This window comes from Elaeis guineensis, chromosome 10, assembly GCF_000442705.2.
Source record: "Elaeis guineensis isolate ETL-2024a chromosome 10, EG11, whole genome shotgun sequence".
NCBI lineage: Eukaryota > Viridiplantae > Streptophyta > Magnoliopsida > Arecales > Arecaceae > Elaeis > Elaeis guineensis.
The window spans coordinates 38,804,026-38,818,562 of NC_026002.2; the positions used below are offsets into that span (position 1 = coordinate 38,804,026).

The 14,537-nt window shown below is 34.9% G+C and overlaps 1 protein-coding gene across 2 annotated transcripts; it reads left to right on the plus strand.

Moving 5' to 3' along the window:
• Positions 1–3,399: 3,399 nt before the first annotated feature.
• Positions 3,400–12,193, plus strand: LOC105052340 (2,3-bisphosphoglycerate-independent phosphoglycerate mutase). 2 transcript variants are annotated; one of them, XM_019853389.3, is made up of 10 exons: positions 3,400–3,539; positions 3,830–4,004; positions 5,314–5,441; positions 6,248–6,398; positions 6,485–6,688; positions 7,303–7,727; positions 8,499–8,691; positions 8,774–8,869; positions 10,365–10,520; positions 11,723–12,193. In XM_019853389.3, the coding sequence occupies exons 2-10, from the start codon at positions 3,843–3,845 to the stop codon at positions 11,885–11,887; spliced, it is 1,680 nt and encodes a 559-aa protein (XP_019708948.1). In that variant the 5' UTR covers positions 3,400–3,539; positions 3,830–3,842; the 3' UTR covers positions 11,888–12,193. The 2 variants fall into 2 exon arrangements, with proteins under 2 accessions (XP_019708948.1, XP_073100193.1); XM_073244092.1 differs by lacking the exons at positions 10,365–10,520; positions 11,723–12,193 and adding an exon at positions 9,588–9,789.
• The last annotated feature ends 2,344 nt before the right edge of the window (positions 12,194–14,537 follow it).

The window sequence follows — 14,537 nt, forward strand, 5'->3', positions numbered from 1 at the left end:
GCTCAAGTATTTTATCATCATCAAAAAGGAGAGATTGTTGCTCCATGAATTGATTTTGATGATAACAGTACATTTAAGGGGCTACTAATGATTTTGGCTTGAAAAAAGATTTATTGTATTTCAGAGGTAAAATCATAATTTTATCAAGTTTTGATTCGAAAGCCTCAAAAGCAAGAACAGAAGATTTGTGATCTATTGGAGGTAATTTTATACTTTTTGGATGGATATGTTGAGAAAAATTCAAGTTTAAAGAATTGGATCGACCCTATGAGTTGACTCCTGTCAAAAGGGGTTGAACGACACGCTATTTTTGGCTGGCATACTCAAAGGGATTGATCCTATGAGTCGACCTCTGTTGCTGTGCAAGCCAAAGATAAAGAATAGTGATTTTCTGTTCTGTACCACAGAGATCGACCCCATGAGTCGACCCCTGTGCAGAGGTCAACCCCATGAGTCGGCCCCCTGTGATGGAAACTTTCGTAACGGCTAGTTTTCAGTTCTTTTTGACAATATTTAATGCTTTTTTAATGATCTCCAACGGCTCTATTTCAGTTCAGATTTATCTCTACCATCTATTGAAGCTATAAAGGTACTTAAAGGAGGAAAAAAGAAGTAAGATTGAAGAGACTCAAGCATTCATTTCGATCCTAAGCAAAAAAATCTCTTCAAGCAAAAGAAGCTTTCAATTCAAGTTCATCAACCCTTCAAGAGCTCATTCAAGTCTTCAACTACCTTGAGGAAAATCACAAAAGCTTCCTTTTTATTGTGTAAAGTGTATTTAAAGTTTTATTTGCTCATTAAATGAGCTAAATTTATATTTTTGTGTGATTAACTTACATATTCTGTTTTGTCTTGATCTTTAGTTTTGGAAGGGTTCCAAAATTTGAAAAAGTTGGTCTGAACCTTGATTCGGATTGTATTAGGTTGGCTTGTATCCGAAAAATAAGTGTTTTAGCTTGAGATAGCTAGAGTCGGATGTACCGACGTTATATTCTTGATTAAATACGGTTTAGTGGATTTGAATTCTCAAGTAGAAGTTTGGAGAGTGGATGTAGGTGTAAAGTTGGCACCGATCCACTATAAATCTTGTTTGTTTGTGTTGTGCTTACTTGCTCTTTTTAAATTTTCTTATTTTCTTGTATTCTTTCATTTAATTTCTACACCTTGCTTAAATCACTCTCTACATATATCCTGCTCATTGTTATTTAATCCTCATAGTTCTAAATTAACTTTAAAATTTTAAAAAACTTAATTCACCCCCCTCTTGAGTTGCATAGCTGGGCAACAGATTCACTATTATTATTTTCAATGGGGTTGACAATGGCGGAGATGAGGCCAAGAATAGTTAACCAAAATTTCATTTAATTTTGCCATTTACAAAAATTATATCCATCAAAATAGTTTGGTTTGATCGAATAGGATTCATCCAATTGTTGGGTGAAGGATTGCATTTTAATTTATAAAAATAGATAAAATATCTAAAGAAGAAATGCAAAATTTGAAAATAAAGAGTAATAAAATAAATTATCACTCTAATCTATGCAAGTATGAAGCCCTTTGTGATCTAAATAATAAAGATCTATCGAGCGCCTATTTTATATAATCCCTCCACGTGCAAGGCTACTGGCGGCCGCTCTCAGAGATACAACAATCCAGTGGAAGACCACTTATTCTTCCCCGTCAGTATAGCTCCAAAGAGGCTAGATGCGAATTGAAGAAGCTTGAAGGCCCAGTGTAATGGATGAGAGCAAAAGTGAAGAAGTATGTAGTAGAATTTCTTATGTATGTTTCTCCTTCCATTCTAGCCCATTATATAGACGAGCTACAACAGAGAGAGAAGAACCTAATAAAGAAGGATGGCTCATAAAAGGGAGTTCCAAAATAGTTTTTATAATAGAACAAACCAAATGAGAAAGTCCAATGAATAGATTTGTTAAAAGATCATTCTCATGCGTTTCTCATTGGATCTAGTCTTATATGAGCTAATCAAATAAAGCAAAATATGAATGGCAAAATAAAATTTTTTTTTTTTTAACAGACCAAATAGAGCAATATATAAATGATAAAATAAAAAAAGATATTTAAAAAATTATTATTTCTTTAAAATTTTAAATCATAATAAAATTACTAAATCCAATAAGATAAACCACGGCCATAAAGCCTTAAGCAAATAAGTAGCACCCTCATCCATCCATTTAGATGCACATATAGAATCGATGGCTCTTTACACTCTATGGAGAGAGCTCCACCTCTATCAAAGCCACAAGCATACCGATGGTTATTATTGAGCAGTTCCAATTATTCGTACAGTATATTTGGATGTTGATCATGATCGTTCAAAATCTGACGCAGAATATTACCAATCAGCGGCAACATTTCTTTTTAAGCAAATCACTTCATGAAGAGGCATATATTCCTTAAATCAACACTCTCGAGCCTAGAATGACCAAAAGTGATTACCGGATCGTATAGTGGTCCACAAGGGCCAGGTGGCATGTCCCCATTTGCACCTGGAAAATCTAGACACGTCGGCTAAAGCTAAAGGAATAGCATATCCGGCGAATTATTCCCCACCGCCGCGCCCCCCGTTCCAGCTGACGGAAGGCCGGCGTAGAGCGCACGCCTCTTTGAAACGCACTCAGAGGAATTCTTTCGCAAACTTGTGATCCGCCATCCGCCTTCCTCATATATGTCCATCTCCTTCGTGCATGCATACATTGGACGGATGAGATGCTTTTGATTGAAGAAAACAACGGCAAAGCATTAATCCCTGTAAAAAATTATATGCACGCGTCCTGACGAAAGAATTCTCCAAATAATTCGGCATTTGAGCGAACCACGTGAATGAATATAATAACAGGTGGACTCGTCAGACGTCACTTGCCATTCGTCGCAGTTGCCATGTTCCGCAGGAATACCGTAACAGAGTATATCGATAACCGCATCGTTAATATAAAATAAAATAAATAAATGAAATCACCTCAATGGACGGATGTCATCGTGTGAAATGCATGGGAACAACTTAAAAGCATCGGGTGAGGACACTAGAACGTAAAATAACATTAAAAATTCGATATTTTTGTCTCATCTTGAATATGGACCTTTCATCTAACCGTCCGTCAAATTGTTGAATACCCAAAAATAAAGAAGATATTTCAGATATCGTAACACTATTTTTTTCTAGAGATACACTGAAATGGTCCGAGTTATCGGGGTTTTCAGTGAATCAGTGATAGCAAAATAGTCATTTCGTCACTAAAAACTACTCGGGCCCGGCATGAGTCGAACCACGAAGCCGGTTTCAGCCCAGTCAGGGCTTCTGTATGGTACGCTTGTTAGCTGCTCTGAAACAGGGAGTGTATCATCACAAACTGTGGGTGGGGATAACCCGCGGGCGGTTTAAGACTCCGCCGCCGTCATGGTCTCCAGAAGAACAGATTTCTTTCTATATAAACGTATCAAAGACCCGTTCGAAGATCTTATTATTCGATCTTCCCTCGTTCGCGTCCGAGAAAACCCTCCTCGAGAAATCTCGCAAGGTATCGATCGGTTTCATCTTTTTCGATCTTCAAGATATGTTTTTCTTCTTGTTTTTTGGGATCGAGATCGTGGTTTTGTCTATTGGTTTTTCCGGATCAGATATTGGTTTATCTTATTTTCTTTAGATGAAATCCATCGGGTTAGTTTTTATGCGGAGTTCTGATTCGATCTCTCCGTATGAAATTTTCTTCTCCGATCTGATTTGATGAGTTAGAAGGTTTTGGAGTAGATCGTGTGTTAGTGTTGTTTGGTTTTTATTTGTTTTGATCTTTGATGTTATTTTTGGAAGCATTTGGAGAGAGATGGGGAGCTCTGAGTTTTCGTGGAAATTGGCTGATCACCCGAAGCTTCCAAAAGGGAAGACGGTGGCCGTTGTGGTTTTGGATGGATGGGGCGAAGCCAATCCCGATAAATACAATTGCATTCACGTCGCCGAGACTCCTGCCATGGATTCACTCAAGAAGGTATAAGGGTTTTTTTCCCCTCCTCATGTTACCTGTAGGTATGGTTCAGTTTGTCCGGATCTGCGGTCGTTTCTTTTTCCGGCCCCGCCAAACGTACTTATGGGGGTTTTAGATGTCTATTGGTTTTTTAGATTCCTGTTTAAACTTTTATAGACATCGAATAATAGGATATCTGCAAATTTAATGATACTCTGATATTTCATAAAGCATCCGTGTTTTCATTTGATGTTTAATTTTATATACATACCATGTCATGAATGTAATATACAGCTTCTACATAGTACACTTACCATTAAACTCAGCCCTCTTATTGTTTGTTTTTTTATTAATTAGAACCCTCTAAACCACATTGAATTCTAATTTACTATGAATAGGATTGTCATATGAATGAACATATCGAATTCCATTGCTTTTGCTTTCCTGTTTTCCTGTTTTCCTGTTTTTGTTTCTCTGAAAATCAGTGAAATAAAAAGGAGATTGTCTTTGAAGATAGCATTTGCACAGAACTTCTGATATTTCTTGCTTTTATTTTCCCTCATTTTGAAAGCAGTAAATCTTTTCCTATGGAAAACTAAAAATTCAAAAAACAATTTCAGAAAACAAAATGATTTCATCATACATGTTGTTCACTCCAGTTCAACTTTCTCCTTGGATTTTTGAAAACAAAAACAGAAAACAGAAGCAATACCAAACAGGCCCTAAACTATTTACTTGAGCAGTTAGATCCTGAATGTAGTCATGTATGTATGTTGTATTATGGTTTGAGTAGCAATTGGTATCTCCTTTTAAGCCCTTCTAGAACCACAATTTTCTGCTACACCAAAAACAATGGCTCAGAATAGTCATTATAATTTACAAATGAACATCAACTGTGGATAATAATTTGCAGAATAAAAGTATATTTTATAAAATAATGTGGAGATTCACTTTCTAAAATTGTTATACAAATCAATGTACAAGGAAAAGAACAAATAAGTATTTTGTTAGAACTGTTATATAAGAGCTATTTTAATGGAATAACAACTACATATGGTTCTTGTTATAACGCATTTCGTATATATGTATAACATGATGTGAGGCTTCTGTGTCCGTTTTAACAATTGATGTCATGTTATAGAGTCTGTTGTTACACACCATGCAGTATGTTTCATGCACTTTCTCTGGCTTGTCACTTCGACAAAGATGATTTCATGACCTAAGTTGTAATTATCTGCTGATCCTTATTTTCTACTCAAATTGAACTAAACAATTTCATGAATTATTTGTGCTTCGAGATAAGTTATTAACACTGATCATGTTCTTTCAAAAGGGTGCTCCGGACAGATGGAGGCTGGTAAGGGCTCACGGCACAGCGGTGGGACTTCCTACTGAGGATGACATGGGCAACAGTGAAGTAGGTCACAATGCACTAGGTGCAGGACGCATCTATGCCCAAGGGTACAATACTCAGCAATGCACCATGCTTCTTTGTAAAAGCAATCATGTGCTATTCGGGCTGTCTTTTAGTATGACGAATGTTCTAGTTATGCTTACTTTTGAATCTTACATCTTCAGATAAATTTAATATGATTGTGCTTAACTAAAAAAAGAAAGTATCTATTTTTTACCATAATGTAGGTTATGTTAAAAAATTTTTAGAAATATGTTTACTGCCTTTTATTTTCAGATGAAAATGGTCATCTCTTTAATGTGATTTAGATTTGTTATATAAGTTGGTCATTATCTGTTTTGTATGGACCAAAAATTGTGATGTCTATTATTGCACCACCTACTTTACATCTGAATTATTAACAGAACAAACATTTTAAACAAATCAAGAAAAGTAAATCATGATTCTTATTCATTGAAGGACTGTTCAGAACCCCACCACATTTGATCCAACATACCATTATGATGCGATTACGGCAACTTACTCTCACCTTGATCATTTTCAAAAATTCAAAAATTTTATTCACATATCACAACTTATAGACACGCATATTCACGGTAACTTAATCTTGTATTCCTTTTTTTTTTTTTGGTATGAATTCCCTTTTTTATTTAACTTTCTGTAATCATTCCAAAACTTCTTGAAGTAAAACCTAATAAAATCCAAGCAGAGACTACCAATAGAACTAAATTAAGTTAAGAAAAATCAAGTAGAACCAAAAAGCTGTGCTATTTGATCACCTTTTATTCTATAATAGGTTTCTTGGTTTCATGCTGTTGCATACTGAATTAAAGTTACCCTTTCTGGATTATAGTGCTAAGTTGGTGGATCTTGCACTTGCCTCTGGAAAGATATATGAAGGGGAAGGTTTCAAGTACATCAAAGAATGTTTTGATCAAGGTACTTTGCATCTCATTGGGTTATTGAGTGATGGAGGTGTTCACTCTCGGCTAGATCAGTTGCAGGTACAGATAAAGAATTCTCAGTTCTCATCTGATTGGTGTTTTATGTATGTATCTATGAGTACCTTAATAATTCATTTTCTTCGCAGTTGCTACTGAAAGGTGCTAGTGAGAATGGTGCAAAAAGAATCCGTGTGCATGTTCTTACCGATGGCCGAGATGTTTTGGATGGGTCAAGTGTTGGTTTTGTTGAAACACTTGAGAATGATCTTTTGAAGCTACGAGAGAAGGGTGTTGATGCACAAATTGCTTCTGGTGGTGGTCGTATGTATGTTACCATGGATCGCTATGAGGTATCTCTTAAGATATCTCTATCTATTATATCTGCTATAAGCCATATATAAGATAGTGATTTATCTTATAAGGAGGATCTGAATTTATGCTTCATATCTTCTCTCAAAATATCATGATTCGTATTTCATTTTACACTTTAGGAAAGACTTATGGAACTTTCTTAGGTGGGGACCTACTGAATGTTTTTCCAAAGAAATATTGTTACTATATTGTCTCTTTTTGTGCATTTTATGTCCTTGACAATCTTAATGTTTATGAAAATATCTTTAAATCTTTTTCTTATAATTTGTCACTTTCCAGGTAAGCTCCTTGTTTATGTATTTTCCAAAACCTTTTACTCCAATTTATGCAGCAAAGTTCCACAATGTACAGGAGCATATCTTCAAGAGCAAATCTATTTTATTTTTGCCATTCTTTTATTCTAGCGAAACACTGCACTGGTTTATACTATTTGTACAGTGGATTCAAATTTTGCAGTTCCTTTGGAATTTTTGCTATTATAGACATGTTATTGGTAGTTCATACAGCTGGTTTTGATGAATTCTCAGGGTTACTGAATAGCAACCAAATAATTTGGGCTGCTGATTAAAAATATCATTTATGCATTTTGCAGAATGATTGGGGTGTTGTTAAGCGTGGTTGGGATGCTCAGGTTCTTGGTGAAGCACCACACAAGTTTCAAAGTGCCGTTGAAGCTGTCAAAAAGCTCCGGGAAGTTCCCAAAGCCAATGATCAGTACTTGGCCCCTTTTGTTATAGTTGATGAGAGCGGCAAGGCAGTTGGGCCAATAGTGGATGGTGATGCGGTTGTAACATTCAACTTCAGAGCAGATCGTATGGTCATGCTTGCTAAAGCACTAGAATATGAAGATTTTGACAAATTTGACCGTGTTCGCTTTCCAAAGATTCAATATGCTGGAATGCTTCAGTATGATGGTGAATTGAAGCTTCCAAGCCATTATCTTGTTTCTCCTCCAGAGATAGAGAGAACATCAGGAGAGTACCTAGTGCACAATGGCATCCGTACTTTTGCTTGCAGGTATTGTACTATGCATCACAAACTTTTAGGTTGTTTGGAAGTTTCATAACAAATGGCATGTGCTTATTGGTGGTCAATCAGATTGGAAATGAAAAGGGTGGGTTCCTTGTTTTTTCATATAATCATTTCAAAGTTAAATGAACTGTTACTCTTGGAAAAAAGCATGGAGATAATGTTCTCATAAAACTTATATATATATGGTTTGTGTTCTAACTTGTTTCATAAAACTGGAGAACCAACACCATAAGAAACTTCAGTTACTCATTTTATCATTTCCTGATATGAGCATGTGCTATTGTTAACCATGCATGTATGGTCATTAACTTGCATCTGTCCAAATACGTGCTACCAATTTTAGTTTGTTGACCCTAAAGGTATACAGGAATGCCATATGTGGTGATTGCATTATTAGTTTCTCAGGGAACATCATTGTGACCAATATTTTTTGTCTTACTCACAATTTACTGGTGTTATTTTTGAATTTATGTGACCGAACTTTAACAAAGCATGATGCAATTACTATTATCCTATATGTAACTTTGACACTTCTCCTAAAACCAATAGTTTATATTTACTTTGTAATTTTGAGTTTTATGAGGCCACTCTATCACACTGGTTATTTGTTACTTGCATGGTGCTTATTTTCATTTCTTCTAGAGGCATCAGTATAATTACTATGCCTGTTCTTTGAAGACAGGCTATTAGTGCATTATTGCTTTCATATCTACTACAAGTTTGCTTACATGTAAAACCTTTTTAATTTGCTGACAGTGAGACTGTCAAGTTTGGTCATGTCACCTTTTTCTGGAATGGGAATCGATCTGGGTATTTTGACCCGTCTATGGAAGAATATGTTGAAATTCCAAGTGATGCAGGAATTACATTTAATGTTAAACCCAAGATGAAGGCCGTGGAAATTGCTGAAAAGGCAAGAGATGCTATCCTTAGTCGCAAGTTTGACCAGGTAGAGAAAAATATCAGCTATAAGATGGAGTGGTTAGTTTTCAGTTTTATGGTTCACACCATTCACTAGTCTGTTATTATAGGTTCGTGTCAACCTTCCTAATGGAGATATGGTGGGTCATACTGGTGACATAGAGGCCACTGTTGTGGCATGCAAGGCTGCTGATGATGCTGTCAAGGTAGCATTTTAGATTTGCTTTGACATTCTTTTCATTTAATTTGTGTAAAGGAATTCCTTTTGGTTATCAAATAGTTTGCTTATGTCCATACTTGTATGTATTACCTTTTCTGCTCTTAGATTTTGCACTTTAAAACTTTCAAAAAGAAATGCAATCATTATACTGAGTTAAGTCAAACCTTGCTTTTTATTTCTCATGGGATTTCTATTCTGATTTTATGCATATTCTAGCATTTCACAAGTTCAAGATTGATTCAGAAATTGTTTTGTGAATTTTTGAAATGCATCCTTAATTTGAACTCGGCTAGTCATGAAATCATATGTGCCAGTTAGCCCCTGAATATTATTATGGAAAAGAGAAGGAAATGTCAAAGTTTTCTTGATGATGGAATTTATGGAGCTCTAATGCTGTTGTTTTCACTTTATATGAAATTGTTTTAGTTTCAGTTGACATAAAAATATAAATCCTTTCTAAATGTCTTGGAAAATGGATGAAGTAAGACACTGTTCTCCTCAAATAATTTGACTTTCAGTGGTTCTGAAACAGGCAAGGTTTAGGGTCTGTCAGTTTCCCCCTACCATTTTAAAAAATTAAAAATAAAAATGGAGGGAAACAATATGTTTGGTATTATTATTTTTTGTTTTATAGTTTTAGGAACTTTTTTTTTTTTGGAGAAGTGAAGCAAACTTTGCTTTTATTTTATTTTATTTTTTTAAAGATCAAATTTTTTAAGTGAAACCGCCCTTCTTGAGATCGTCCCCACCACCTTTGTTGCCACCGCCTCTGTCACTGCCACCCGCGCTATCACCATTGCTACCCTGATTGTTGTTGTGACCGCTACCTCAATGGCCACCTCCACCTCTGCTGTCGCCACCGCCACCGCTGCTGCTGCTGCCGCTGCTGTCCCTGCCGCTGCCACCCCTGCCGTGTTCACCATTGAAGGTTGGAAGAGGTTTTTTTTTCCTTTCAATTTTTTAATGTTTACAGAAATAAAAGTAGGGCTGCATGAAAAATGTCTATGTTTTGAAATTTTTTTAAAAAGAAGCAGCAGAATTAGTGTTTTTTATTTTTAAACATGGGATGCAAATGCTATCTTATTTTCTATTTAGAGTTTGTTATTTTTTTTCAATGTTTGGAAGTCTATTTTTTGAGGTCTGAAGTTGCAATAGTGTTCAGGCTCGATATTTCTGATGGCATTTTACTTTGTGAACACTGATTAACTGCTCTTTAATTAGTTTCCCACCAGCAAATCGGTACCGAGCCCTCGTTTACTTGCCTTACTTTTTTGAACCAATAACTATTCAATATTAAGTTAGTTTTCAATGTGATACATAGTTTTACTGTTTGCTGTGTACTTTTGCTGAAGTAACGTCAGATCCTTCCCTACCAGTAGCAAAACTTTTCCTTATCATGAACCTGTCATATAAGTATTTTACTTTATTTCGGGTTGAGTAGATTTGCTTTTATTCATAAGAACTCAATGCTTTTTATACAGATGATTCTGGATGCTATAGAGCAAGTGGGTGGAATATATGTGGTCACTGCAGATCATGGAAATGCTGAGGACATGGTAAAGAGGAACAAATCCGGCCAACCACAACTTGACAAAAATGGGGACATTCAAATTCTCACTTCCCATACTCTTCAACCAGTAAGTATACTAAAAGATCTTTTCATCTTCAACAATAACAATAACTTCTTTTGATCTTTTAGTCAAGTTAATATGTATATGATAAAATGTTCAAATGTTGAAGTTGGCTATAATCTGAACACTAGGTGTTTTTTATTTAAAAACAATTTGAGGCATTCTGCTAGTTAGATTTTAGCTGCCCATGCCATATTGTTGTAGGAGATCATGTGCATATATTTCTAGTTGCCACATGTACTGCTGCTTGTCTAAATGAAGTGTTAGAAGGTGACTGTGAGATCTTGATGGGAGACTCTTTGCAAAATTTTGCCATGCGTTTTGCATATAATATAACTAGTAATGACTGGTCACAACCTGCAGTACTGTGGCTGGGGCCTTTTTATCTAATTAAAATATTGGTGGTTGATTGCCTTTACAGAGTGGATCTGAAACGTCTTGCATTCTAGCAAAAAGCTTTGCATCAGGATATAGATAAACTTGTGCAGGTCCTAGTTTTTTTAAAAAAATTATTGTCGATTCGTTAGAGGCATTTATTGGTCATGGAAGCTGGATCTGGACAACAGTATTAGGATCTACAGCTCAAATTCCTATTTATTGGTCATGGAAACTGAATCTGGACAACAGTATTTGGATCTATAGCTCATATTCTTACTATGGGAATATCATGGATAGCTTGACCTAGATGGTCTTTGTCTAGACTTGAACATGATGGATTTCAAAGGAAAATATAGAACATTTGCATTTGAAGGTTAGAAGCACTTCCACATCTTCAAGTAACTGAAGAACATAATAAGTTGCATTTTTTTCAGCATTAGAAGACCAGATGACATCGAAGAGATTGCAAAGTAAGTACAGGTGGTGATTTTAAGTGGGATAATTTTGTAGATTAAATAAAAAAATGGATCAAAGTCGATCAAATAGGCAGTCTGGAAAATAAAATGCCAGATATCTATGCTGCTCTTTCTTCTTTCTTTGTGTCAATGCCTCACCGACATCTGGGGACACCCATTCTCCAAGTAGATATAAGTTGCATTTATCAATATCATGGTTCTTTAATTGTGGTAGTCTTAAATAAATTTGTTGCAGTTGTCATTTAGTAAGCTTCTGATATCAATTTTGCAACAGCATTTGTAAACTTGCTCTCGATTTACTTCCACTACCCTTTCCTTCTATGTGGATATGATAAATTTCACCATGGTTTGCAGGTTCCGGTTGCCATTGGTGGCCCTGGTCTTGCACCTGGTGTCGGATTCCGGAAGGATGTACCCAATGGTGGCCTTGCCAATATTGCTGCTACCGTTATGAATCTTCATGGTTTTGAGGCTCCTAGTGACTATGAGCCAACCCTCATTGAAGTAGTTGACAATTGAATGCATCATCTAGTCGTAACTTAACGCAGGAGTTATATTGCTCCATTCTAGAGTCTGACTCAAATTCTACCACCAATACTTGTTTGATTGGAAGAGATGTCTGAATAAATTCCTTTTTGTGAAACTTCAATGTTTTGTGAGCCGCAGTAGAAGCTGTTAAGAGTGTTATAATTTTACCCCTTTTTTCTGGAGGAAGTTAATTGTGTGGGGTTCTCCCGCCATGATTCTCCATGAGCATGTTTTAAGTGCCTTGTACTTGGTGGGAAGCTATTTAAACTTGAAATGGACTATATGCATTTTCTGTTATCATGATTGTCTTTTTATGCTACCCCCCTGTGTTTGTATTTTTTAAAACTCTACGGTTGCATGTTTAATCCTATCAAATTTTGAAGGTTAATGTGGTTAATTCTTAGGCAGCAGTGGTTCTTTGTGCAGTTCATGTGATTTCATCGCTGTCAGCTATACCACATTTTGGTGAGATGAATTCTTTGCTGCTTTTGTTATGGTGTTGAAACTTGTTGTGGTTTTCCTCGAGTCTTTGATAGGATGAGGAAGGCATGCAATCTAGGAACAAATGTGATGGCTGGAGCCTAGATTTGCTAGCGGGTTGGGCCTGTTGGAATTAGTGATTTTGATGATATTCCAACGTCTCCCACTTGACAATAAACTTACTACGTTGCTAAAAAAAGATTAGAAGGTAATATATTCCCATCTTCTGAAGCCATGGCAAAGTTTTGATTTGGGTTGATACGTTCTTTTATGGATATACCTTATCCAATATTAGAATAATAAAATGGATATGTAGTAAAATTAGAAAGAATAAAATAAGAAATGAATATATTAAAGAATCTGGAAGGGCTAAACTGAAAATTGATGGTATGAATATTAAGATGGAGATCTAAGAAGGCCGAAGGCCCCAGTTAAAAAGGATGCTTTGTGTTCAAGCAGGTAAGGGATGGAGGGGAGGATTGTGATGGCTCTAATGTGAATATTTGATGGAGGATTGTGATGGCTCTAATATATATGAATATTTGATGAACAAAGAGCCATAAAGCTGACTCCAAATAGTTGGAAAAGGTAGGCCGCTTGGTTGTTATAGATGGTTAGTCATCTAGTCAAAGTTTGGATGCTCACTTAATTGTTTTTGTAAACCTTTTGTTTTAGATATATGCAGAATATCTAATTTTAAACATCTAATCATTTCTTGCTTTGGAAATCCAACTCAACTCACAGCCCATGCGTAGCTGGGAAATATTGTAGCAGTTCCTTTTGCAGCTGACCAGCACTTTGTCGAAAGATTTTTAAATCTCAATATATAGATTATCTTGGTGAATGACCGAGATCAAGATGAATGGAGATCTCAATTTATCTTGGCTGATGTGGCATATGGGAAAGTTTGGAGGGAAGAAAGAGAGAATAATAAAGGAGGAGGGGATGATGGATGAACAACACAAACAGATGAAAGCCTTGCATTTTAGATGAGGTCCCAAGACATTGCCAGTAATATTCACATCAATATAGGTGAATCTCTCTCTCCCTTTCTTCAAAAAAAAAAAAAAATGCAGCTACAATTGTCTTTTGCAACTTTATTTCATCATTTATATGTTATTAAGCCACATTATAATTATAATGTTGCTACTACAAATGTAATAGTGGCTCCATTAGGTATGTTATCAAGTCATATTACATCATAGTTTGGGTACTAGAACTTTAATAGTAACAGCATCATCAGTATGTTATCAAGCCATGGTAAACTAATTATGTGTCAAAATTTTCTCACTAAGAACATGCATCTTATATCCATTAATTTTGCCTACACGTGCAAAGTACAAAAGGCATATTTTTGCAAGTGATGCTATGCAAGCAAGTCTTGTGCATATAAAACGTTCATTCTGATTGGTATCACCAACTAAAAAATTAGTATGAGAGGTGGTTGATTGTTGAGATGCCATTCTAATATTAGTGGATCTAAGCAACTTCTCATTTGCATATGGCAACATTTTAAAGACAGAGCTATTATAAAAAATATGTAGCTGAAATAATATTATATTTTAAATCCTAGTTTTTAAGATATTATTTTTTGTTAGTTGTTAATTTCTGTTACAATAGTCAATAGTGGCTATTTAACATCATTGTTTATTTTGAGATGTGTTGTTAAAAGACTACCATGGTAATAATATCGTTGTGGGCTCATTTGGTTTGAGGAAAAAAATTTTCTTCTCAAAAATCAACTTCTCAGGAAGTAACTTCTTATAAATATGATTTCAACATATTTAGTTGATCATAGAAAAATAATTTATTTCAAATTAACTTATATTTGATTGAACATTCATTTTTTTTAAAAGAAATTATGCAAAATACCTATTATATCCTTAATAGATATAAAACCCTATCTTTTTGCTTCCATATTTTATATAAATAAAAATATTATATATAATAATATACCAATATAAATATTAATATATTAATATAAATATCATCTTAATATTAATAAAAATAATATATTAGTATAGATATTAACATAATATTAATATTTATATTGGTATAATATAATATTTATATTAGTATAAATATTATAATATATTAATATTAATATTAAGATAATATTAATATAATATTATATTAATTTTGCAAGGAGGATAAAATGAAG

What these genes read in the sequence shown, in the direction of transcription:
- LOC105052340 (XM_019853389.3), top strand. Translation starts at nt 3,843, where the DNA reads ATGGGGAGCTCTGAGTTTTCGTGGAAATTGGCTGATCACCCGAAGCTT. An exon ending in CTCGGCTAGATCAGTTGCAG is followed by an intron (nt 6,399 to 6,484) that starts GTACAGATAAAG and finishes TTTTCTTCGCAG; the next exon opens with TTGCTACTGAAAGGTGCTAG. An exon ending in CTTCCCATACTCTTCAACCA is followed by an intron (nt 10,521 to 11,722) that starts GTAAGTATACTA and finishes CATGGTTTGCAG; the next exon opens with GTTCCGGTTGCCATTGGTGG.